This window comes from Erinaceus europaeus, chromosome 3 (assembly GCF_950295315.1).
Source record: "Erinaceus europaeus chromosome 3, mEriEur2.1, whole genome shotgun sequence".
Taxonomy (NCBI): domain Eukaryota; kingdom Metazoa; phylum Chordata; class Mammalia; order Eulipotyphla; family Erinaceidae; genus Erinaceus; species Erinaceus europaeus.
In genome coordinates, this window is record NC_080164.1 from 62,943,912 (window position 1) to 62,969,403 (window position 25,492).

At 44.2% G+C, this 25,492-nt stretch overlaps 1 protein-coding gene across 1 annotated transcript in view; it reads right to left on the reverse strand.

Annotated features, from left to right (window-relative positions):
* The window catches only part of STARD7 (StAR related lipid transfer domain containing 7), a 34,896-nt gene extending 11,143 nt beyond the window's left edge, over positions 1-23,753 (reverse strand). The window contains exons 1-2 of the mRNA XM_007529878.3: positions 22,939-23,753; positions 594-802 (exon numbers count right to left, since the gene is read on the reverse strand). Coding sequence (XP_007529940.2) covers positions 594-802; positions 22,939-23,282 — 553 coding nt within the window. The 5' untranslated portion in view covers positions 23,283-23,753. The remainder of the gene's footprint in view (positions 1-593; positions 803-22,938) is intronic.
* Positions 23,754-25,492: the final 1,739 nt, after the last annotated feature.

Genomic DNA, 25,492 nt, shown 5'->3' on the forward strand with positions numbered 1-25,492 from the left:
GCAGGTGGGGAGCTGGGGGCTGGAACCCGGATCCTTCTGCCGGTCCTTGCACTTTGCACTTAACCCAATGCGCTACTTCCTGGCTCCCCAGTGTTTCCTTTTTATAAATTAAAAAAAAAAAAAAAAAAAAAAAAAACGGGAGTCAGGTGGTGGCGCAGTGGGTTAAGCACACGTGACGCAAAGCGCAGGGACCGGCGTAAGGATCCCAGTTCGAGCCCCCGGCTCCCCACCTGCAGGGGAGTCGCTTCACAGGCGGTGAAGCAGGTCTGCTCCCCTCTCTCTCTCTCTCTGTCTTCCCCTCCTCTCTCCATTTCTCTCTGTCCTATCCAACAACAAAGCAATGTCAACAATGGCAATAATAACCGCAACAAGGCTGCAACAACTAGGGCAACAAAAAGGGGAAAAAATGGCCTCCAGGAGCGGTGGATTCATGGTGCAGGCACCGAGCCCAGCAATAACCCTGGAGGAAAAAAAAAAAAAAAAACCAAACAAATAAAAACACCAATTATGAAATTATCACAGAACAGTCTAGAGAAGTCCTCTACTGAGACAGAGCAACCCTGGATGACACTAACAAGCTAATCAAGGCTCACCTCTGTATTGGTAAAGGTGGGTGCCTGTAATTGGGCGTCGCCACAGCTTAAAGTGTTTCTTATCCATCACCATTTCCCATGGTTGCTCTTTGCTCCCAGAATCTTCATTCCCTTCTTTTTCGGTTTTTGGTTCTGGAGGGTGGCGTCCAACTCCAGGGCTATGAAACATACATGACATTTCCTCCAACCGTCTCATCTCATCAATGGATCTAGCAAATAGAAAAACAGGTACAGAGCAGATGGTTAGTTACTCCTGTATAATGAAATGCCCATAGAAAGACTTATGTGGGAGTCGGGTGGTAAGGCAGCAGGTTAAGCGCAGGTGGCACAAAGCGCAAGGACCGGTGTAAAGACCCCAGTTCGAGCCCCCGGCTCCCCACCTGCAGGGGAGTCACTTCACAAGCAATGAAGCAAGTCTGCAGGTGTCTCTCTTTTTCTCCCCCCTCTGTTCCCCCCCCCCCCGCATTTCTCTCTGTCCTATCTAACAACGACATCAATAACTACAACGATAAAACAACAAGGGCAACAAAAGGGAATAAATATTTAAAAAAAAAAAAAAGAAGAAGAAAGAAAGAAAGAAAGAAAGAAAGAAAGAAAGAGAGAGAGAGAGAGAAAGACTCATGATGTAAGGGCCTTTACCAATCTCCATTGGAATACGTGGGACCCAGGGGGCTACTGGCTTTACCACCCACCCTCCACTGGAATTAGCAGTAAAACCTGTGGCCAGAAGCCGGATAGAACAGGGCCTGGGCCTGAGACACCCATCCATGGAATTTGAAGAAGAAAAACCTCCGACAACAGATGAGTGGCTGAGCAAGTTGTGGTCTATATACACAATGGAATACTACTCAGCTGTAAAAAATGGTGACTTCACCATTTTCAGCCGATCTTGGATGGACCTTGAAAAAATCATGTTGAGTGAAATAAGTCAGAAACAGAAGGATGAATATGGGATGATCTCACTCTCAGGCAGAAATTGAAAAACAAGATCAGAAAAGAAAACACAAGTAGAACCTGAACTGGAATTGGCGTATTGCACCCAAGTAAAAGACTCTGGGGTGTGTCGGTGGGTGGATGGGGAGAATACAGGTCCATGAAGGATGATAAATGACATAGTGGGGGTTGTATTGTTAAATGGGAAACTGGGGAATGTTGCATGTACAAACTATTGTATTTACTGTTGAATGTAAACATTAATTCCCCAATAAAGAAATAAATTTTTTTAAAAAAGTCTCATGCCTGAGGCTCCAAAGGACCCAGGTTGAATCTCCCACACCACCAGAAGCCACAGCTGAGCAGTGCTCTGGTGAAAGTGCGGAAGGAAGGAAGGAAGGAAGGAAGGAAGGAAGGAAGGAAGGAAGGAAGGAAGGAAGGAAGGCGAACTGGGTTGACTTCCTTTATTTGTCATAAATACCAAGGAAGCAGAAACTCCCAGCACATCTGGCTGTAGACCAGTGACTGAAGATGTTCCTGATTCTTCAAGCAGGAGCAGGGGAGAGGGGGCTCTTTAATGAAGAGAGCCTCAGTCTCTCATTGTGGCGCAGTGGGTGGCACAGTGGATAAGCCACTGGGCTCTCGAGCATGTGGTAAATTCAGTCCCTGGCACCACATGTGCCAGAGTGATGCTCTGGTTCTCTATTTTTCAAACTCTCCTCCCCTGCCCTCCCCTTCTTCTTCCTTCCCCTCCTCCTTGTCTCTAGCTCTCTCATACATAAGAATAAATACTAAAAATAATAATGGTCCAGGAGGTAAATTCTCAAGCATGAGGTCCTAAGTTCTATCCCTGGCATCAAATGTACCTGAGTAATGGTCTGACCCCCAATATTAATAAATAAAGTCTTTTTAAAATAAAAAAAGACTCATGTAAGAATGGTATACATTTATAAGAGTAGTAAATAAAAAAGTGGGTTCCTAAGTTTGAATCCCACTCCAACATTCAGTAGCTAGAAAATTAAACTAATGTGTCCTTATTTCTAAACCTCTAAAAAGGGAAGTAATATCTAGTTAGCTGAAACCTTGCCTATAAAAATTAAATAAAGGTAGGAGCCAGGCCGGGTGGTGGCACACCTGATTGAGCATACACGTTACTTTATAGTGCACAAGGACCCAGGTTTGAGCCCCCAGTCCCACCTATAGAGGGGAAGCTTTGTGAGTGATGAAGCAGGTCTGCAGGTGTCTGTCTCTCTCCCTCTGTATCTCCCTCCTCTCAATTTCTGGATGACTCTATCCAATAAATAAATAAAGATAATTTAAAAAAATAAAATAAAAGGTAAGGCCTGGGTAGCGGCACACCTGGTTAAGCTCACACGTGCACAAGGACGCGGATACAAACCCTGCCTCCCCACCTGCTGGGAAGAAGCTTCAGAGCAGTGAAGTAGGTCTCTGAAATAAATAAGTAGATGCTTAAAAAGCATGAGAGGAGAGAAAATATATTAATATACAAATATACTCCTTCTTAAAAGGGATGAAAATGCTGATTTTTCTCTTTTTTTTTTTTGAGATTTTATTTATTCATGAGAAAGATAGGAAGAGAGAGAGAGAGAAAGAACCAGACATCACTCTGCCAGGGATTGAACTTGGGTCCTCATGCTTGAGAGTCCATTGCTGTATCCACCATGCCACCTCCTGGACCACCTGATTTTTCTTTTTCTTTTAAAGATTGGCAGGATATATATATATATATTTTAATATTTATTTAGTCCCTTTTGTTGCCCTTGTTGTTTTATTGTTGTAGTTATTGTTGTTGTTACTGACATCGTCATTGTTGGGTAGGACAGAGAGAAATGGAGAGAGATGAGGAAAACAGAGAAGGGGAGAGAAAGACACCTGCAGACCTGCTTCACCGCCTGTGAAGCGACTCCCCTGCAGGTTGGGAGCTCAGGGCTCCAACCGGGATCCTTCTGCCGGTCAAAGCACCACGTGCGCTTAACCCGTCGTGCTACCTCCCGACTCCCGGTGATTTTTCTTTTTAAAATATTTATATGGAGGGGTTGAGCGGTGGCATAGCGGGTTAAGCGCACGTGGCACAAAGCGCAAGGGCCCACAGAAGGATCGGGCCCGGCTCCCCACCTGCAGGGGTGGCGCTTCACAGGCGGTGAAGCAGGTCTGCAGGTGTCTTGTCTTTTTTTCCCCCTCTGTCTTCCCCTCCTCTCTCCATTCCTCTCTGTCCTATCCAACAACGACGACGTCAGTAACAACAACGTTAAACAATTGAAGAGAAGCAGAGTATTACTCTGGCACGTGCAATGTCAGGGATCTAAACTGAAACCTCATGATTGAATCCAATGCTCTAAACTACCTGCTGAGCTGCTTCTCTCTCTCTCTCTCTCACTTTATTTAAATTGATAGGACAGAGAGAAACTGAGGGGAGGATAGAGAGGATCACCTGCAGCGCCACTTCACCGATTATGAAGTCCCACCCCCAACCCCTCATGTAGGGACTATGCCCTAGTGCATGCTAACACGTGCACTTAACCATGCATGCCACTGCCAGGCCCTTTCCTCTCTCTCTCTCTCTCTCTCTCTCTTTTTAATTGTATTTTTAATTTTTTACTTAGAAAAAGGAAACACTGACTAAACCATAGGATAGGAGGAGTACAACTCCACATAATATACTGGGTTGTTGGAAAAGTTGTGCCCTATTTTTTCTATGCAAAAGTATATCATGACTTTTCCAACAGCCCATTAATTCACATTCCATAAGAATCAATTCCTTTATAGCACATAATTCAGTGCTTTCTAGTAGAGCCATAAGGCTATACCACCATCACTACTAACTCTAAAAACAAGACCTATGGCCCCCTACATGCCCCGCCATACACACATGGTACACCCTGCATGCCCTCAGCAGACTGATTAAAAAAAAAAAAAATCAGCAGCCACTTCACCATTTATCTTTCCCTAGTCCCAGCAACTCCTATCTGCAGATGTACTCTATTTCTGTGAACTTGCCAACCTATAAACAGAATGATACAATACATGGTCTCTTCTTCATACAGAGGGGGAAAAAGATGCTCAACATTGCATTGGAGCAATGCAAATTAAAACTGCAATGTGATGCCACCTAGAACTGGTGAAAATGATCTACATTTGAAAAAACAAAAGAAAAAACTAGAAACTAATTCTTTGTTGAGGAGTTGAGGATGTAGAAAAAAACTAACCCTGATGGGCCCAGAAGATAACACAGTCAAAAGTTTTGGACTCTCAAGTATGAGATTCCTTGTTATTGTTGTTACTGCTATTGTTGCCATTGATGCTGTTGTTGGATAGGACAAGAGAAATGGGGGACACACAGAGAGGGGGAAAAACAGACACCTGCAGACATGCTTCACTGCCTATGAGGTGACCCCCCCCCTGCAGGTGGGGAGCCAGGGGTTCAAACCAAGATCCTTACGCCGGTCCTTGCACTTTGCACCATGTACGCTTAACCTACTGCACTACTGCCCAACCCCTCACAACTAGACTTTTCAGAATATATTCAGGCATCATATGACACCAATAATAGATAGCACTTCTCAGAACTAGTATAGCACCCTTCAACAGTAAGTAAGTAAATATCATTCTTAATTTATCATTCTTCTAGTAAGGTAGCAGGCTGCAAAATCAATATACAAAAAAATCAGCGGCAGTCCTCTATACAAATAGCAAAGAAGAGGAAAAAGAAAAAATACAGAAATTAATCTTGGGCTAGGTGGTAGCACATCTGGTTAAATACATGTATTACCATGCACAAGGACCTGGGTTCAAGTCCCCAGTCCCCACCTGCAGGGGGGGAATCATAAGCAATGAAGCAGTGCTGCAGTTCTCTTTCATCTTCCCCTCCCTCTCAATTTCTCTCTGTTAATCAAATAAAATAAGGTCTAAATAATATTTTTTTATAAAATAAATCAATTGGGAGTTGGGCAGTAGCGTAGCGGGTTAAGTGCAGGTGGCGCCAAGTGCAAGGACCTGCATACGGATCCCAGTTCTGGCCCCCGGCTCCCCACCTGCAGAGGAGTCTCTTCACAGATGGTGAAGCAGGTCTGCAGGTGTCTGTCTTTCTTTCCCCCTCTCTGTCTTCCCCTCTTCTCTCCATTTCTCTCTGTCCTATCCAACAAGGACAACATCAAGAACAACAATAATAACCATAATAAAACCAACAAGGGCAACAAAAGGGAAAATAAAAATATATTTTTAAAAAATCACATTTATAATAGCAGCAAAAACAATTTGGTATCTAAGAATGAACTTAACAAAGGAAGTAAAAGACTTGTTCATTGAAAACTATGAGTCACTACTAAAAGAAGCAGAAAAAGACACTAAGAAATGGAAGGGCATTCTATGCTCATGGATTGAGAGAATGACATTAAAACGACCAAACCAGAGCCATATACACATTTAATGTAATTCCTATCAAGGTTCCACCAAATTTGTTCAAGGGAATAGAATAAAAACTTATCTAGAACTGGAGAATTGTCAAAGCAATCCGGGGTTGGGGATGGTGGTAGGGGAGAATGGAGGCATCAAATTTCCTGACCTCAAATTATACTGGGGGGGTGAGGATGCAGGTCCTGAAACATGATGGCAGGAGGACCTAATGGGGGTTGTATTGTTATGAGGACCTAATGGGGGTTGTATTGTTATGTGGAAATGTTATGCCTGCATAAACTATTGTATTTTACTATTGACTGTATACCACTAATCCCCCAATAAAGAAGTTTTTTAAAAATTATACTACAGGGCTATTATAAACAAAACTGCCTAGTACTATAAAAGAAAGAGAGAGAAAGAGACAGACAGGCACAGACACCAGTAGAATAGAATTGAGCCTCCACAGCTATGGACAACTAATTTTTAACAGAGGCCCAAAACAATGAAGAAAGGAAAGTTTTCAACAAATTGTGCTGGGAAAATTGAGTTGAAATGTGCATAAGAATGAAACATGACCACTACATACTACCGTTCAACTACAAATGATTCAAAAGTCAACTACAAATGATTCAAAGACTTGGATGTTAGACCAGAAGTCATCAAATACATAGGAGAAAACACTGGCAGAACACTCCACCAAGTTTGCTTCAGAAACATCTTTAAGAGGGGCCGGGCAGTGGAGCACCAGGTTAAGCGCACAAAGTGTGAAGTGCAAGGACCGGCACAAGGATTCTGGTTTGAGCCCCCAGCTCCCCACCTGCAGGGGGGGTCACTTCGCAAGTGGTGAAGCAGGTCTGCAGGTGTCTTTCCCCTTCAATTTCTGTTCTATCCAACAATAACAGCAACAACAATGGAAAGATATTGATGCATAGTGCAGGCACTGAGCCCCAGTAACAACCCTGGAGGCAAGAAAAAAAAAAAAGAATGGGAGAACATCTTTACATGCCAAGCATCAGACAAAGCTAATACCCAAAACATATAAAGAACTCACAAAACTTGTGATCTCATGTTAAATGAGATCAGCTAGATAAGGATAACCACCAGATGATCTCATTTAGAGGTGAACTGCAGAAGTTAGGAGGAAAAAGTAAAACATGGTGAAACTTAAAGTAGGCATGCCCTGGTGCAGTGAGTGGGGTAGGGGCAGAGGGTGAGGGTTGAGTGTACAATGGCAGAGGACGGCCTAAACTGGTGGTGGGAGTGGTGTGCAGACACCTAACACAGAAAGGTAAGAAATCATACCCATGTGACAACTATCTTGTAAGTCATCATTTTTCCTATAAAACACTTTAAAACGGGTGGCAGAGGCTGGGAAAATAGCATAGAGACTAGGCAAAGAGACTTTCATGCCTGAGGCTCAAGTTCCAGTTCCATGTTCAATCCTCAGCACCATCATAAGCCAGAGCTGAGCAGTGTTTTGGAAAAAAATTAAATAAATAGTAAATTGAAAAAAAAAAAACTAGGAGGATGTTATTCTTTTTTATGTCTTGTTTTGCAGAACCATAGCCCCATGCATGTGTGATTTCACCACTTTTTTTTTCTTTTTTTTTTTTTTTTGTGCCACCAAGGTTACCGTTGGGGCTCAGTGCCTATATGAATTCACTGCTCCTGGAGGCCATTTTTTCCCATTTTGTTGCCCTTGCTGTTGTTGTTATTGTTGTCATTGTTGCTGGATAGTACAGAGAGAAATTGGGGGGGGGGGGTTTTGGCAGAGGGGAAGAGAAAGAGAGACACCTGCAGACCTGCTTCACTGCTTGTGAAGCAATCCCCTGCAGGTGGGGAGCCAGGGGCTCAAACCGGGATCCTTACACCAGTCCTTGTGCTTTGCACCACATATGCTTGACCCACTGCGCTAACAGCCGCTCCCCCCTCCAGTATTTTAAGAGGCCATTCCTGCCCTGTTTATTATGTGATAAGAGTGATATTCAGGGGCCAAAGTTACATTGGTTATTACCTTCTTGGCATGTATGCAGCCCAGGCTTGAGCCTTAGCACCACAGCAGGCACCATAACAGCAGGGAAGGTCTGGCGCTGCGGTATTTCTCCCTCTCCTGGGTGTGCATGTGTGTGCTGTCTCATTCTCTTTCTCTCATTCTGTCTCAATGAAAAGTGGCTTAAAAGTGGTGAAAATGGGGTCATCCTGGAAAAGTATGACAGATGACCTAGTGGGGGGTGTATTGTTATGTGGAAAACTGAGAAATGTTATATATGTATAAACTGTTCTATTTATTGGCGACTGTAAAACATTAATCCCCCAATAAAGGAAATAATTTTAAAAAATAAAGATAAAAATAAAAAGTAAAATATATATATAATATAGGGGCTAATAAAAGAACTAATTAATAAGTAGGACTTCACTTTATTCATTAATGAGAAAGGGAAAGGAGCCCATAACAAGATTTTAAGAACATTAATCTTATATGACTTTATGAAACTATGATCATATAGTTCTACAGCCTTATGAAACTCAAGGTGGTATGGAGCTATCAAGCCATTGCATAATCAGCCTCTCCTGTGTAATTACAGGCCAACAGGCAGCCTTGATTAAAATTATGAGACTAAGACTGAAAGAGGGACTAAAACATCTTGTGAAGGCGCAGCAGCCATTCCTCCAATAGTACTACAGAAAGTAGAGGAACACTGCACTGTGGAAATGCAGTCACCATACAGCATACATACTGGCCTGCTGAGCCAGATCTCCTTTGGGTGAGATGACTGCTTAAACCCTGACATCTGAGAGACTTAGCAAGTATTCAAGAGAAGAAAGGACAAAACAGATTATTCCTCAAATAGTAACAGAACTAGCAGATTAGTAAGAGGATCAAGGAAAGCCAGTCAATGCTTCCCTTTCTCCAAAATTGAAGTTATTCTGATATTTAAGAAAGGCAGGATTGAGAAGTATGATGAAATGAAGGTATATAACCACACACAAAAAAAAAGTATAACTATGTTTGGAGGACAAAACAGTTCACTTTGGTAGTACAACTGCTTTGCCATGCACAAGGGTAGGTTGTCACTACATTAGAGGGAGTTTCTGTGCTATGGTCTTTCCCTTTGTCTCTCTTCTATGAAAAAAGTTGACCCCGGGCAGGGGTAGATAGCATAATGCTTATGCAAAGAGACTCTCATGTCTGAGGCTCCAAAGTCCCAGGTTCAATCCCCTGCACCACCATAAGCCAGAGCTGAACAGTGCTCTGGTAGTAAATAAATAAATAAATAAATAAATAAATAAATAAATAAATAAATAAGAAACTCTCATGCCTGAGACTCCATAGTCCTAGGTTCAATACCCCATAACACCATAAACCAGAGCTGAACAGTGCTCTGGTAAAAAAAAAAAAAAAAAAAAAAGTTGGGAGCCGGGTGGTGGCACAGTGGATTAAGTGCACATGGCGAGAAGCACAAGGACCAGCATAAGAATCTGGGTTCAAGCCCCGGCTCCCCACCTGCAGGGGAGTTGCTTCACAGGCAGTGAAGCAGGTCTGCAGGTATCTCTATCTTTCTCTTCCCCTCTCTGTCTTCCCCTCCTCTCTCCATCCTATCCAACAACAACGACAGCAACAATAACTACAACAATAAAAAAACAAGGGCAACAAAAGGGAAAATAAATAAATAAATTTTAAAAGTTGACCTCAAATAGTGAAGCCTCAGCAAAGACAAAGAAAGGGGAGAGGGGACCATGCAGTGGCACACCCAATTAAGCACACACAGTATTAAGAGCAAGGACCTGCGCAAAGATCCAAGTTGGAGCCCCCAGCTCCCCACCTACGGGGGATGCTTCACAAGTGGTGAAGCAGATATGCAGGTGTCTATCTTCCTCTCTCCTTATCTATCTCCCCCTCCTCTCTCAAATTATCTCTATCCTATCCAATAAAATGGGGGGAGCAGTAGATTCATAGTGCTGGCATCAAATTCAGCAATAACCCTGAAGGCAAAGAAAGAAAGAGAAAAGAGAGGGGAAGGGAGAGGGATGGAGGGAAAGAGGAAGAAAGAAAGGGAGAAAGGGAGAGAAAGAAAGGACAGACTCCTTTAAAGGAATCTTGGAACTAGTATAATTGTTATGAGACATATGTAGAAATGAAAGACTGGGAGATGGCTCACCTGGTAGAAGGCACACTTTACGGTGTGCATAAACTCAAGTTGGAATCCCTGGCCACGTAAAGGGGAAGCTTCACAAGTGGCAAAACTATGGTGTACCTCCTACTCCTCACTACCCTCTTCCCACCCCCTTCGATCTTTAAAGAAAAAAAGAAAATATTCTGCCAGAAGTGAACTCACACAAGTACAATGTCTGAGAGAGAACCAGATGGCATGAAAAAAAATAAACAGAAGCCAACCAGACTTCCCTGGACAGACAACCCCACCAATATGTCCTGGAGCTCCAATTCCCCAGATCCCTATCCCACTAGGGAAAGAGAGAGGCAGGCTGGGAATATGGATCTACCAGTCAACACCCATGTTCAGTGGGGAAGCAATTACAGAAGCCAGACCTTCCATCTTCTGCATCCCAAAATGACCTTGGATCCACACTCCCAGAGGGTTAAAGAACAGGAAAGCTATCAGGGGAGGAGATGGGATATGGAGTTCTGGTGGTGGGAATTGTGTGGAGTTATACCCCTTTTATCCTATGGTTTTGTCAGTGTTTCCTTTTTATAAATAAATAAATAAACAGAAGACATCAACTAGCTTATTAACTAACCAGTTATTGGTAAATTAATGAATAAAAATAATCTTAAATTTTTCAAATAAATTTTGTTTTATATTATTCCCTTTTGTTGCCTTTGTTGTTTTATTGTTGTTGTTATTGATGTTGTTGGATAGGACAGAGAAAAATGGAGAAAGATAGGGAAGACAGAGAGGGGGAGAGAAAGACACCTGCAGACCTGCTTCACCACTTGTGAAGGGACTCCCCTGCAGGTGAGGAGCCAGGGGCTCCAACTGGGATCCTTATGCCAGTTCTTGTGCTTTGCGCCACCTGTGCTTAACCCACTGTGCTACCGCCCAACTCCTCTCAAATCAATTTATTTATTTATTTTTTATTTTCCCTTTTGTTGCCCTTGCTTGCTGGACTAGTGTTGCAGGAGAGAGAAAAAACCAGCAACTCTTGGCAGAGCCGGAACGCAAATCTTTATTCATGCAGACGCTCCAGAATCAGGTGTGAGCACAGCAGGTTTAGGCCATGTGGAGCTAGCAAAATGGCCACCACCCGCTATGCACGCCAGCCCTTCTCCAGGTCAGGACTCGGAAGAGAAAAAAAAGAGAGAGCAGAAACAGGAGTGACTTTTATAGGAGAATTCCGGAAGTGGCTAGGAAAGAGGGTGGATAAAACAAGGCACTCTGGGAAGGTAGAAAGCGTCTGTAGCAATGGTTGCTATAGTTTTTTAGCTCGCAGAATGGGCAATACCCTGAGGAGGTAATGTGGTGGCAGAGGAGTCATTTTTAAAACCAGGCAGAAGATTGATATGTAAATAATAATACTCGCATGGAAATATGGTCGTTTGTGGGTCCTGCCTAACTCAACCACATCTGTACAATACCCAACACTTGCTTTTTTGTCATTGTTGTGGTTATTGATGTCATTGTTGTTGGATAGGACAGAGAGAAATGGAGAGAGGAAGGGAAGACAGAGAGGGGGAGAGAAAGACACCTGCAGACCTGCTTCACCACGTGTGAAGCGACCGCCCTGCAGGTGGGGAGCCCAGGGCTTGAACCTTGATCCTTGTGCAGGTCCTTGCATTTTGCACATTGTGCACTTAACCTGGTACGCCACTGCCCAGCCTCCTAAATAAATCTTTCTTAAAAATATTTAAAAGAGGTGGCTCAGGCAGTAGCGCAGAGGGTTAGGCGCACATGGCATAAAGAGCAAGGACTGGAGGAAGGATCCCGGTTCCAGTCCCAGGCTCCCCACCTGCAGGGAGGTCGCCTCACAAGTGCGAAGCAGGTCTGCAGGTGTCTATCTTTTTCTCTCCCTCTCTGTCCTCTCTTTTTCAATTTCTCTCTGTCCTATCCAATAACAATGGCAGCATCAACAACAACAAACAACAAAGGCAACAAAAGGGGAAAATGGCCTCCAGGAGCAGTGGATTTGTAGGAGCCCCAGCAATAACCCTGGAGGCAAAAAAAAAAAAATTAAAAGAGAGAAAAAAATTTAAAGAGAGGTTAGTAAAACAGTTGCCTATAGTTTTTTATGTTTCTTAACTTCCTTCCTCTTTTTGTTCTTGTATTTTAACTGTTCACGGCAATCAAAAATCACTAATGTGTTTTTCCACAAGATTTACCCTGGGCTCAAAGAATGTCAGTTAACTCCGGAAATAGTGACTAAAAATTATTTGTTTGATTATTTAACTAAGGTCAGTTGGATAACATACTAGATTAAGCATTAAAATACCTGATTTCTAAGTTCACAACTGTGAGTCAAAGTAACTTTTTAAAAATTGCTTCTATTCTCAAATTTTCATGTAGTTGGTAGGTTAATGAGATACAAGATGTTATTAAGAATGATTTATTTGGGGGCAGGCGGAGGCACACCTGGTTAAGCACACACATTATGGTGTGCAAGGACCTGGGTTCAAACCCCTGGTCCCCACCTGCAGGGGGAAAGCTTCACAAGTGGTGAAGCAGGTCTGCAGGTGTCTCTCTGTCTCTTTCTCCCGCACTTTCCCCCTCCCCTCACAATTTCTCTATGTCTCTATTCAAAATAAATAAATAAAGAGGGAGTCGGGCGGTAGCTCAGAGGATTAAGCGCACATGGCGCCAAATGCAAGGACCGGCTTAAGAATCCCGGTTCGAGCCCCCGGCTCCCCACCTGCAGGGGAGTCACTTCACAGGCGGTGAAGCAGGTCTGCAGGTGTCTATCTTTCTCTCCCCCTCTGTCTTCCCCTCCTCTCTCCATTTCTCTCTGTCCTATCCAACAACGACGACATCAATAATAACTATAACAATAAAAACAACAAGGGCAACAAAAGGGAATAAATACATAAATAAATAAATATCTTTAAAAATAAATAAATAAATAGTTTTTAAAAATCAATTAAAAAAAAAAAAGAATTATTTCTGGGTGGGGGTAGATAGCATAATAGGGACTCTCATGCCTGAGGCTCCGAAGTCCCAGGTTCAATCCCCACACCACCATAAACCAGACCTGAGCAGTGCTATGGTAAAAATAGTAATAGGGAGTTGGGCGGTAGCGCAGAGGGTTAAGTGCACATGGCACGAAGCGCAAGGACTGGAGTAAGGATCCCGGTTCGAGTCTCCAGCTCCCCACCTGCAGGGGCGGGTCGATTCACAAGCGGTAAAGCTGGTCTGCAGGTGTCTATCTCTCTCCCCTCTCTGTCTTCCCCTGTTCTCTCCATTTCTCTCTCTGTGCTATCTAACAACGATGACATCAATAACAACAATAACTACAACAATAAAAAACAAGGGCAACAAAAGGGAAAATAAATAAATTTAAAATAATAATGATTTCTTTCTTTTTTTCTAGTATTTATTTATTCCCTTTTGTTGCCCTTGTTTCATTGTTGTAGTTATTGTTGTTGTTATTGATGTTGTTGGGTAGGACAGAAAGAAATGGAGAGAAGAAGGGAAGACAGAGGGAGGGAAAGACACCTGCAGACCTGCTTCACCGCCTGTGAAGCGAATTCCCTGCAGGTGGGGAGCCAGGGGCTCTAACCTAGATCCTTAAACTGGTCCTTGCACTTTGCGCCACATGCACTTAACATGCTGCGGTACCTCCTGACTCCCAATGATTTATTTCTTAACCAATATTGCTTCAACTATTTGAGACTACTTTTCATTCCAACTACCAATGAACATCAGAAGATCTGAAAAGGGTGCTATCTTTTTAAAAATAAAAGGACATTTACATGTTCAAAACACATTCACTTTGCTCTTGTGGAAGTCATAATTACCATCACAGTGTGAAAAAAATGGGAGTAAGAATGTAACATTTGAACAAAATGTAATACTTTGTCAGTCTACTCTACTACATATAACTTCAGAATCCCCAGAAGTAAAAATATGGCTTTTCTAACAGCTAACTTTATCCTGGAGGAAATATGTACGTGATATGGGGAAATTTAAAAAGACCCATGAATATGCTATCAATACAGCATAATTAGCATATGTTAATATGCTGCTCCAAAGACTGATATTTTTTTAAAGTCAATTTTTTTTATATTTATTTTTCCCTTTTTGTTGCCCTTGTTTTCTATTGCTGCTGTAGTTATTATTGTTGTTGATGTCATCATTGTTAGATGGGACAGAGAGAAATGGGGGGGGTGGGGGGGGAGAGAAAAACACCTGCAGACCTGCCTCACCGCCCGTGAAGCGACTCCCCTGCAGGTGGGGAGCCAGAGGCTCGAACCAGGATCCTTACACTGGGCCTTGCACTTTGCGCCACGTGCCCTTAACCTGCTGCACTACTGCTGACTCCCTAAAGTCTATTTTTTATATTGTTATTATTTACTTGATATATGCCAGAGAAAAGTTGAGTGGGGTGAGAGAAGGGAGAGAAAAAGACAACGAAAGCCCTGCTTCACCACTTGTGAAAGCTTCTTCTCTGCAAGTGGAGACTAGGGGCTTGAACCCAGGTCCTTGCGCATGGTAACATGTGCACTCAATGAAGTGTGCTACTTTCCGGCTCCCAAGACTAATTTTTGGAGGAATCTTCACCTCCTTTATGTACCTGAAAATGCTGTAGAGAGCTTAAGATGTCAGGGAGAACTCAAAATAGTAGAGCAAATCAATTTTAGTTTTCAAACAAATCCCTTTTAGGAAAGAGTATATGTAGAATTTGGGAAGCCCACAAGAAAGTTAAGAGAAACCAGATCATCACATATGCAAGACTAGAGAGAGTGAACTCAGGAATTTATGCTTTTAAGTCCAACATTCTAGTCACTGTACAATATCCCAGGCCACTAAGATGTTCATTCCCCTGTGGCCCTGTGTACAAGTGAATAAAGTGTTAATGCTTTTAAGCACAGGATCCTGAGTTCCATTTTAGCACTGCACATGCCACAGTGATGCTCTGGTTCATATATATTCTCTCTCACTAATAAAAAAATATTTTGAGAGTCAGGCAGTAAGTAGCACAATGGGTTAAGCGCATGTGGCACAAAGCACAAGGACTGGCATAAGGATCCCAATTCAAGGCCCTGACTGCACACCTGCAGGGAAGTCACTTTACAGGCGGTGTCTATTTTTCTCTCCCCCTCTCTGTCTTTCCCTCCTCTCTCCATTTCTCTGTCCTATCCAACAATGACAACAACAATAATAACTACAACAATAAAATAACAAGGGCAACAAAAGGGAATAAATAAATGAATAAATAATTTTTTTAACATTTTAAATGTTCTTTAATTTTTTTTTTCATTTACTTGGGCCACCAAGATAGCTTACTTTGACAGTATATTTTCTTTGTTACACACACACCCACACACACCCAAGTTTGAGTCTCGTATCCACAATACTGAAGGCAGCTTCAGTGTTATGTTTTGTTTTGTTTTTTTTCTGTCTATCTGAAAAGAAAAAGAAGAGAAAAAGTCAGGGTCAGCAAATAGCTCACTTGGATAGTGTTCTGCTTTGCCACGTGAACCAGGTTCAATTCCAGCTCCATTCCTTCAGCACTGTGATGTTTCACTCTCTGTGGAAGGGGAGGGAAGGACTTTTCCCAAAACATACTTAAATTTTAATCCACTGAAGATACAGCCCCAAATCACCTAACTGTAATGAAATAAAATCTGTGTGTATGTACACATGTACAGGACTTCAAAAGGTGAGTTTCTAAATTCAATCTGTAGCACTGCTCTGCTCTTCTTTCAGTAATAAGTTAATAATTTTAATCTTAAAAGTTAAAACAGGGGAGTCAGGCAGTAGCGTAGCGGTTAAGCGCACGTGGCCCAAAGCACAACAACCAGCATAAGGATCCCAGTTCGAGCCCCCGGCTCCCCACCTGCAGGGGAGTCGCTTCACAGGCAGTGAAGCAGGTCTGCAGGTGTCTATCTTTCTCTCCCCTTCTCTGTCTTCCCCTCCTCTCTCCATTTCTCTCTGTCCTATCCAATAACTACATCAATAACCACAACGTTAAACAAAGACAACAAAAGGGAAAATAAATATTTTTAAAAAAATTTTTTTTAAAAAGGGCAACAGAAGGGAAAATAAATATAATAAAAAAAATTTTTTTTTTAATTAAAACAGGTGTGGTCCAGGAGGTGGCGCAGTGGATAAAGCACTTGACTCTCAAGCATGAGGTCCTGAGTTCAAGTCCCAGCAGCACATGTACCAGAGTGATGTCTGGTTCTTTCTCTCTCTCTCCTCCTATCTTTCTCATCAATCAATAAATAAAATCCTTTAAAAAAAATTAAAACAGGTGGGCAGGGGTAAACAGCATAATGGCTATGCAAAAACTCTCATGCCTGAGGCTCCAAAGTCCCAGGTCAATCCCCCATACCACTATCATCCAGAGCTGAGCAGAGCTCTGGTAAAACAAAATTAAAACAGGGTGGAGGTAGATAACATAATGGTTCTGCAAAGGGACCCTCATGTTTGAGGCCCCAAAGTCCCCCACCATAAACCAGAGCTAAGCAGCACTCTGGTAAAAAGGAAATAAAGTGTACTATGTTTTAAGCTAGCTATGACATCAGTATTACCTCCTTTAAAACAAAAATAGGGCCACTGAAATAGCTCACTTGAATAACACATTGTTTGCCATGTGCATCCAAGTTTGAGGCCAGACTCACCAGAATGAATGATGTTGTGGTTTCCCTCTCTTTGAGTACTGACACCCCAGACATAACAAAAATAAAGAGGATGCATGTATCAGGAAAAGAAAAAGTGGGCAGGGTAGATAGCATAATGGTTGAGACTCTCATGCCTGAGGCTAGGTTCAATCCCCGCACCACAATAAAGTCCCAGGTTCAATCCCCGCACCACAATAAACCAGAGCTATGCAGTGCTCTGGTATTTCTCTGTGTCTTTCTCTCTGCATCTCTTTCAAAAACAAAATAAATAAAATACTTTTTTTAAAAAAAGAAAAAAGTTCACCTGTACCAGAATACTTATTCAGTAAAATACAAAGATAACAAAGATCTATGGAACCACTGTACAGCCAATATATAGTTAAATAGCATTCTGTTTGCTCCCTTTCAAGGTAACAAACATTAAAAAACAAATCTTAAGATGGACAATTTGATTAATTTTTCAGGCATGAACTGGACAAGGAAATGTTGAGAGTCTTTGCTATAACATGTAACAAATAGTTCTGAGAAAAGCCACCTAAGTGTTCTGACTGGCCTTTATCTAAGCTTCTGAAATCACAAAGCTGTCAAACCCAGAGTAATACCTCTTGGGAGCTGGACTGGAACCAAAAATGCTTCAAATGACCCTAGTTTTCAGACAGTAGGAAGAAAAAGAAATAGGAGACTGGAACTATTTCAAATGCACTACTGTGCATAAGATACAGTTGGTAGCCTAGAAATCGCATGGGAATACCGTAGATGGCACCAGAGGAGGAACTCCAGGGATGGTGAAGCTGTGCTGGCCTTGGCCATCTCTCCTCTGTCTCTCCCACTTTCTAAAAAAAACCCAGAAAATAGAAAGCCTGGCCAGTGATGTCACTTAGTGGTACTATGCATATGCAAGGTACTGTGCATGTGAAAGCCCCTGAATTAAAACTCTGTCTCACTCACTCACTCACTCACTCACTCTCATACTGCATCTGGTTACTGACTGGTCTAGTCTCTACATCACAGTGAGTAGTGATTACTGGCTAAAATATTTACCACATTCATTTCCTGTATTCTCCTCCCTTCTATCTCCAAAAAGTGCCCAGGATGTACCATTCATCATAAAAACACACATGGGGGGTGGATAGAGCATGAGGTCCTGAATTCAAACCCAGTCCTGAATGTGCCAGAGTGATATTCCAGTCCACCCTTCATGTTAATAAGTAAATAAATTTATTGGGTTGTTGGACAAGTCGTGATGCATTTTTGCATAGAAAAATATGTCGTAACTTCTCTGACAACCCAATATTTATTTTTAACCAGAGCACTGCTAAGCTCTGGTTTATGATGGTGCTGGGGTTGAACCGAGGACTTCAGAGCCTCAGGCATGTAAATATTTTTACATAACCATTATGTTATTTCTGGTCCTAAATAATAATTTTATTTTTTTTACTTTTAGATACAGACAGAAATTGAGAGGGAAGGGGAGTGATGAAGAGAGTGAAGGGTCTTCTCTGCAAGTGGGGAGCAGGAGCTCAAACCTGAGTCCCAGCCCTTGATGAAATGTGCACTTAACTGAGTGTGCCGCTGTCCAGCAGAGACCAGGGACTTGAACCTGGGTCCTAATGTATTCTATCTAATGTGTGCACTTAGCCAGGTGCACTACCACCCGGCCCCCTCAATATTTTTTTTAATTGCCACCAGGGTTCAGTGCCAGCAATATGACTCCACTACTCCCAGGAGCCATTTTTCCCTATTTACTCCTCCCCTCCTATTTTATTTGACAAGACAGAGAAAAATTGAGAGGGGGGGGGAAATTGAGGGGACGGAGAGATAGAAAGATAAGACACCTATAGAGCTGCTTCACCACTCATGAAGCATACCCCCTGCAGGTGAGGAGCAGAGGGCTTGAACCCAGGTCCTCACGCATGGTGATATGTGCACTTAATCAGGTGGACTACCGCCTGGTCCCCTAAATAATATTTATAAGGTCATAAACAACAGCAACAAGAAAATCACATTGAAATTGTCATCTACCTCCCATGCCCCAACACTATTTAACTCCTACCCCCAAAATAGTGTCTCCCCAACTGGCCTTTCTCTTCCCCAGACAGATCCAACTACGAATTTTCCCTCATGCATGATCACTGTGGAAACACAGGCATTGTCAAAAACAGAATGAAAATTCAAAGTTAGCTGAAAACTACTCAATGAAACAGTTTCCCTGCAGGCAGAGAGCATATAGCATAATGGTTATAAAAACAGACTCTCATGCCTGAGGCTCCTAAGTCCCAGGTTCAATCCCCCAGCACCACCATAAGCCAGAGCTGAGCAGTGCTCTGGTATTTCTCTCTTGTGTGTGTCTCTCTCCCTGCATCTCTCTCAAAAAATAAAATTAAAAAAAAGAGACTCTCAAGCCTAAGGCTCCAAAGTCCCCAGTTTGATCCCTCACATCACCATAAACCAGAGCTGAGTGTAAAAAAAAAGTTTCCATATCATAATTTATTTCTCGCACTGTTTCATTATATGAAGTAGATATGGGTGTGGGAAGCTGGTATAATGGTTATGCAAGACTTTCATGCCTGAGGTTCCAATGTTTTAACATCATAAGCCAGAGCTGAGCAGGATTGTGGGGAAAAAAAAAAAAAAGTAAAATAGTAATAAGTAGCCAAAAAAATACTGACAGGAAATAGGCTCCCTACCATGCTTTGATATCTTAACATTGCCATGAGAAAAATTGTTCAAGGTTATAATTTTTAAATTGCATTCACAAAATGGTCATCTACCCTGCTAGGAAAAATACTATACTAGTCCTTAAGACAAATTTCCACTTATCTATAATTCACGTTTTGTACAAATAGCTGCCTGTTCTCTTAGGTGATACACCTTCAAATAGGTCACAATGTAAGCTTTGATAGTGATATCATCTCCACTTTTAACCTAGACAAAAATGCAGAAAGAAGAAACATCTAGAACAAGTAGATTCAAGTGAAATTAATCAGAAGAGGATTATGCTAAATTCCTGAAATACAGTTCCAGAGTTTAGGGAAAGGAGAAAGAACGAGTAAAAAGAAACACACTTTAAGAATAACATTTAGGTGCTCAACAATTTGTTTGGCTTTGTATGTTAACTCTCTTTTCAGTCACCAGGTTCCAGATGTCGTGAGGATGCCGGCCAGGCTTCCCTGGACTGAAGACCCCACCAATGTGTCCTGGAGCTCAGCTTCCCCAGAGACACACCCTACTAGGGAAAGAGAGAGGCAGACTGGGAGTATGGACCGACCAGTCAACGCCCATGTTCAGCGGGGAAGCAATTACAGAAGCCAGACCTTCTACCTTCTGCAACCCACAATGACCCTGGGTCCATGCTCCCAGAGGGATAGAGAATGGGAAAGCTATCAGGGGAGGGAGTGGGTTATGGAGATTGGGCGGTGGGAACTGTGTGGAATTGTACCCCTCCTACCCTATGGTTTTGTTAATTAATACTTTCTTAAATAAAAATAAAAAATAAAAATAAAAAGAATAACATTTAGGGTGGTCCAGGAGGTGGCACAGTGGATAAAGCATTGGACTCTCAAGCATGAGGTTCTGAGTTCAATCCCTGGGAGTCATGTATCAGAGTGATGTCTGGTTCTTTCTCTCTCTCCTATCTTTCTTATAAAAAAATAAATATAGGGGGAGTCGGGCTGTAGCGCAGCGGGTTAAGCGCAGGTGGCACAAAGCACAAGGACCAGCATAAGGATCCCGGTTCGAGCCCCGGCTCCCCACCTGCAGGGGAGTCGCTTCACAGGCGGTGAAGCAGGTCTGCAGGTGTCTATCTTTCTCTCCTCCTCTCTGTCTTCCCCTCCTCTCTCCATTTCTCTCTGTCCTATCCAACAATGACAACAACAATAATAACTACAACAATAAAAAAAAAAAAAAAAACAGCAAGGGCAACAAAAGGGAATAAATAAAATAAATATTTTAAAAAATAAATAAATATAGGGAGTTGGGTGGTAGCGCAGCAGGTTAAGTGCACATGGCACAAAGCGCAAGGACCAGCATGAGGATACCAGTTCCAGCCCCTGGCTCCCCAACTGCAGGCAGTGAAGCAGGTCTGCAGGTGTCTGTCTTTCTCTTCCCCTCTCTGTGTTCCCCTCCCCTCTCCATTTCTCTGTCAACAATGACATCAACAACAATAACTACAACAACAATAGAAACAAGGACAACAAAAAGGAAATAAATAAATAAATAAATATTAAAAATATATATTAAAAAATACCATTGGGGGGCTGGCATTGGCACAGCGAGTTCAGCACACATGGCACAAAGTGCAAGGACCATGATCATGGTTTGAGCCCCAGGCTCCCCACTTGGGGGGGGGTGTCACTTCAAAGTGAAGCAGGTCTGCAGGTGTCTATCTTTCTCTCCCCCTTCTCTGTCTTCCCCTCCTCTCTCAATTTCTCTATTCTATCCAATAAGGGCAACAAAAATGGGGGGAAATGGCCTCCAGGAGCAGTGAATTCATAGTACAGGCACCCAGCCCCAGAGATAATCCTGGAGGGAAAGAAAAAAAAATACAGTTAAAGGGATGGGGTAGGTAGCATAATGATTTTGCAAAGAGACTCTCATGCCCAAGGCCTAAAAGTTGAGGTTCAATCCACTGCACCACCATAAATCAGAGATTAACAATGGTCTGATATGGAAAGGAAAAAAAAATTAATGTAGGAAGGGGTGCAGCAGAAAAAGGGGTTGAATTCTGAAGCACCAAGTCCCAAATTCAATCCCTGACAGTATGTGTACCAGAGTAATGTCTAATTCTCTCTCTAATATCTGTCATAAATAAATAAAGGATGCAGTTAAAAAGCCATTGGCCTCCACCACACTGAAGGACTCAGCAAGCTGGTGCTGTGGTTGTCTTTCTGTATCTCTATCTCACTCCAGCCAGGTGGGGAAGATAGCATAATGGTTATACAAACAGATTCTCATGCATGAGGCTCCAAAGTCGCAGGTTCAATCCCCCACACCACCATATGCTAGAGTTGAGCAGTGCTCTGGTTTGTATCTCTCTAAAAAAATAAAATAAATATGGCGAAGGGTAGATAGCCTAATAGTTATGCAAACAGGCTCTCATGTCTGAAGCTCCAAAGTCCCAGGTTCAATCCCCTGCACCACCACAAGCCAGAGCTGAACAGTGCTCTGATTAAATAAATAAAGGGACTAGCTCAGCGGGTTAAGCGCACATGGCGCAAAGTCCAAAGACCAGCGAGCCGCCCCCCCTCCCCACCTGCAGGGGAGTCGCTTCACAGGCAGTGAAGCAGGAATGCAGGTCTTTCCCCCCCCATCACACCCCCCACCCCCGTCTCCCCTCTTCTCTCCATTTCTCTCTGTTCTAACAACGACATCAATAATAACTACAACAACAATAAAAAACAAGGGCAACAGAAGAGAAAATAAATATAAAAAAATAATAAAATAGTTTTTTTTTTAATTTAAGTCAGCCTGGAGCACTGAAACCCTAGAGACAATAGGGAAAGTAAAAGAAAAGAGAAAAAAAAAGGAGGAGGAGAAAGACAGACAAGTAAGCAACTGCTAAAGCGAGATTTCCCCCCTTGATATTACTTGTAAACCACAAGGGCTCAGGTTTAGAAACAGATTAACTGGAAGTGACAAATGGCAGTTCTCACAGCAAAGTTTTGATGACGACAGTGTGACTTCAGAGTGTACCGAAACATCCTCCCTAAATTCCAGTTAAAGTGGCAAAAAGCCTAATCTAATTCTTAATTCGGCCAAGGAAAGACACAAACACCTAACAGCTCTCCTGATATTCTCCTTAAAGTTGCATATGGGAAAAAAAGAAAAGTTACATAGAAAATGATGGGTTTTTTCAAATTGCATAACGATCTTCTTAAATCGCAGTAACAATCTCTTTTTTTTTAGAGTGTATTTAAAATCACGCTTACTGTCAAGTCATGTTCATGTTGTTTATTTTAGTGCCATGTTCCTCAAAGTCCAGCGCCCCCCAACATTCATGTGCACTTGCAAATGAATTATTGCTAACCCTACAAAACAAGTGAACATGTAGGGGCAATAAAAAATATACTACTAATAATAAAGTGGCTGAAACAGAATCAAGCTGCATTGCCACTGAAACTACCTCCAGGTAAGCGACATGATCACGGCAGACCTCACCCCCCCCACCCCAGGCGCAGCGCCCCAGCCTCCACGCCGGCTCACCTCTGCATCTCCTCCTCCTGGATCCGCTCCTCGTCCCACACGAAGACGCCGGCTAGAGCCGCCATGAGAGCCGGGGCCTGGCCGGGGCGGCCCCGCAGCCGGCGCCAGAGGCGGCCCAGCAGGACGCGGCGGGAGCTCTCGGAGTACAGGCGGCCGTAGAGCTGCGCGATCTGCTGCGCGCGCCGCACGCGCAGGCCCGTCACGAAGCGGCACTGATTGGCCAGCAGGCCCAGCAGGCCCCCGGTCCGCACCCCCGCGGCCCCCGCCGCCGCCGCCGCCGCCCCCGCCGCCGCGGCGCCCGCCAGCCAGGCGGTCAGGGGGCCTGGCGGCCTCCGCGGAAACATAGCGCTGCGGAGAGCGGCGAGCGCCTCGCCCGGACCCTGGAGTCCCCGCGCCCCGCGTGCGCCTGAAGGCGTGCGAGGCCTCCTTTGCAGGGCAGAAGGCCCAAAGGAAAGGGCAGGCGGCCTCCCCGAGACGTCCCTAATTGACCGGCCCCGAGCTCGTCTCAGTGCTCGGCCAGCTCTTCATCTCCGCCGCAGCAGCCGCTGAAAGAGTCCCCTTTTGAGGAGACAGCCCGTCGCGGGGGGCGGCGGGGGGCACTGGCGGGGGGGAGGAGTCCGCACCGCTGCAAGAGGCACTCTCGGCGCAGGTCGCGAGTCGGACGGGCCGGCGGCCGCTCAGCCCTAAAGCCCCCTCCCTCCTCCGCGTCTTCAAGCGGGCGCCGAAGTCCCGCCGTGCAGAGCTCGCGAGGGTCCAAGGAGCAGGCGAGGGGCAGCGGTTCCGCTTCTACCACATGCGCGGCCTGCCTGCAACCTACCTTCTCCCGGCACCTCGGCCCGGATTGGACGCGGGCCGGGTTCCTCTGGGCTGATTGGTAGCCGCAGCTGCCCGTCACCGCTCCTGCCCGCCCCCGTGCGCGGCGCCCCACCCCGACTAGCAAGGTAGGTGGCGCGACCGCGAGCGCTAGTCAAGGGCGCGGAGAAGAGTGACCGTCGGATCCCGTGGCCAGTGCCGCCATCTTCTCGCCGCGGCCCAGCGGAGGGGCGCGGCCAGGTGCTGTTTGAATCCTGTACGGTGCTTGGTGGCTCTGAGAGGCGGGGTACTGTCGCCCGATTCACTAATTTGAGTGGGACGGCGGCACCAGGTAGCCCCTGCCGGGCCAGGGCGTCTCAGGTTGGGGAGCTCCGGCCGTGAAGACTCTTAGTGGATGTGGACTCCACCCCGCCCTCCCGAGACTGGACCAGTGTGATGCCCTTCCGGCCCAAAACAGTTGCAGAAAGCTGTGTGGGCAAATGGCCAGGCTGGTGGAATATATTTTGAGTATGTAGTCAATCGGGCGGAACACCCCCCATACATGTACAAACACACACACACACACACACACACACACACACGAGTGAAAGTGCTGCCGTCTACATTCTGCGCACTCTGGCGTGAGCAGTGAGCCCGCGGCCGGCGGGGCCTCAGGTTCGCAGCTGAAGCTCTAACAGGCAAGGGATGGGGAAGGGAGGGGAGGGGAGGGGAGGGAAACAGGTAGGTAGCTCACTCGGGAGGATGCCTGCTTTGCCTTGCGCTTGAGCAGGTGGGACCAGGTGTCTTTCTTTCTCTTTCTCTTCCCCCACCCCTCCCCAAAGTCCACCCTGCTAGGACAAATAAAGCCGCAGAATGGGCTGGCTTGGAGTACATGGCCAGTGATCAAGGAGTTCCTCTCTCTCCACCCAAAGGTGACAAGAGTGGAAGGGGCGTGGTCCGGGAGGTGGCACAATGGGTAAAGCATTGGATTCTCGTCACGTGCGCTTAACCCGCGGCGCTGCCGCCCTACCGCCCTACCCCGGAAGCATTGGATTCTCAACCATGAGGTCTCGACTTCAGTCCCTGGCAGCACATGTACCAGAGTGATATCTGGTTCTATCTCTCCTCCTACCTTTCTCGTTAATAAATAAATAAAATCTCTTAAAAAAAAAAAAAGACTAGAAGGGGAATTAGGTTGCCTACTTTGCACCACTCCTGAAATGCATTATATTATTAAGTGTAATAGTATTAAAATTACTACTCAGTAACCAACCTCATTAAAAACAAAAAGAAACTTCTGGATGTCCAATAGGAAATGCTTGCACTAAATTGTCTCTTTAGATGGTGAAGTACCTGGTTAAGCTCCCATGCTACAATGCACGGCCCTGCAGTGGTGAAGCAGAGTTGCAGGTGTCTCTATCTCTACCTTCCCTCTTGATTTCTGACTGTCTCTATCCAATAGATAAAGATACTTTTTTAAAAAAATTAAAAGCAAATATACTTAAATAATTTTTAATTTAGTCTCTAATATTTTTTTTTGCCTTGAGGGTTATTGCTGATGCTCTGCCTGCCTTATGAATCCCACTGCTCCTGGAGGCTATTTTTTCCCTTTTTATTGCCCTTGTTGTTCATCTTTGTTGTTGTTGTTGTTGTTATTGTCGTTGTTGAATAGGACAGAGAGAAATCGAGAGAGGAGGAAAGATTAACACCTGCAGACCTACTTCACCGCCTGTGAAGCAAACTCCCACCCCCTGCAGGTGGG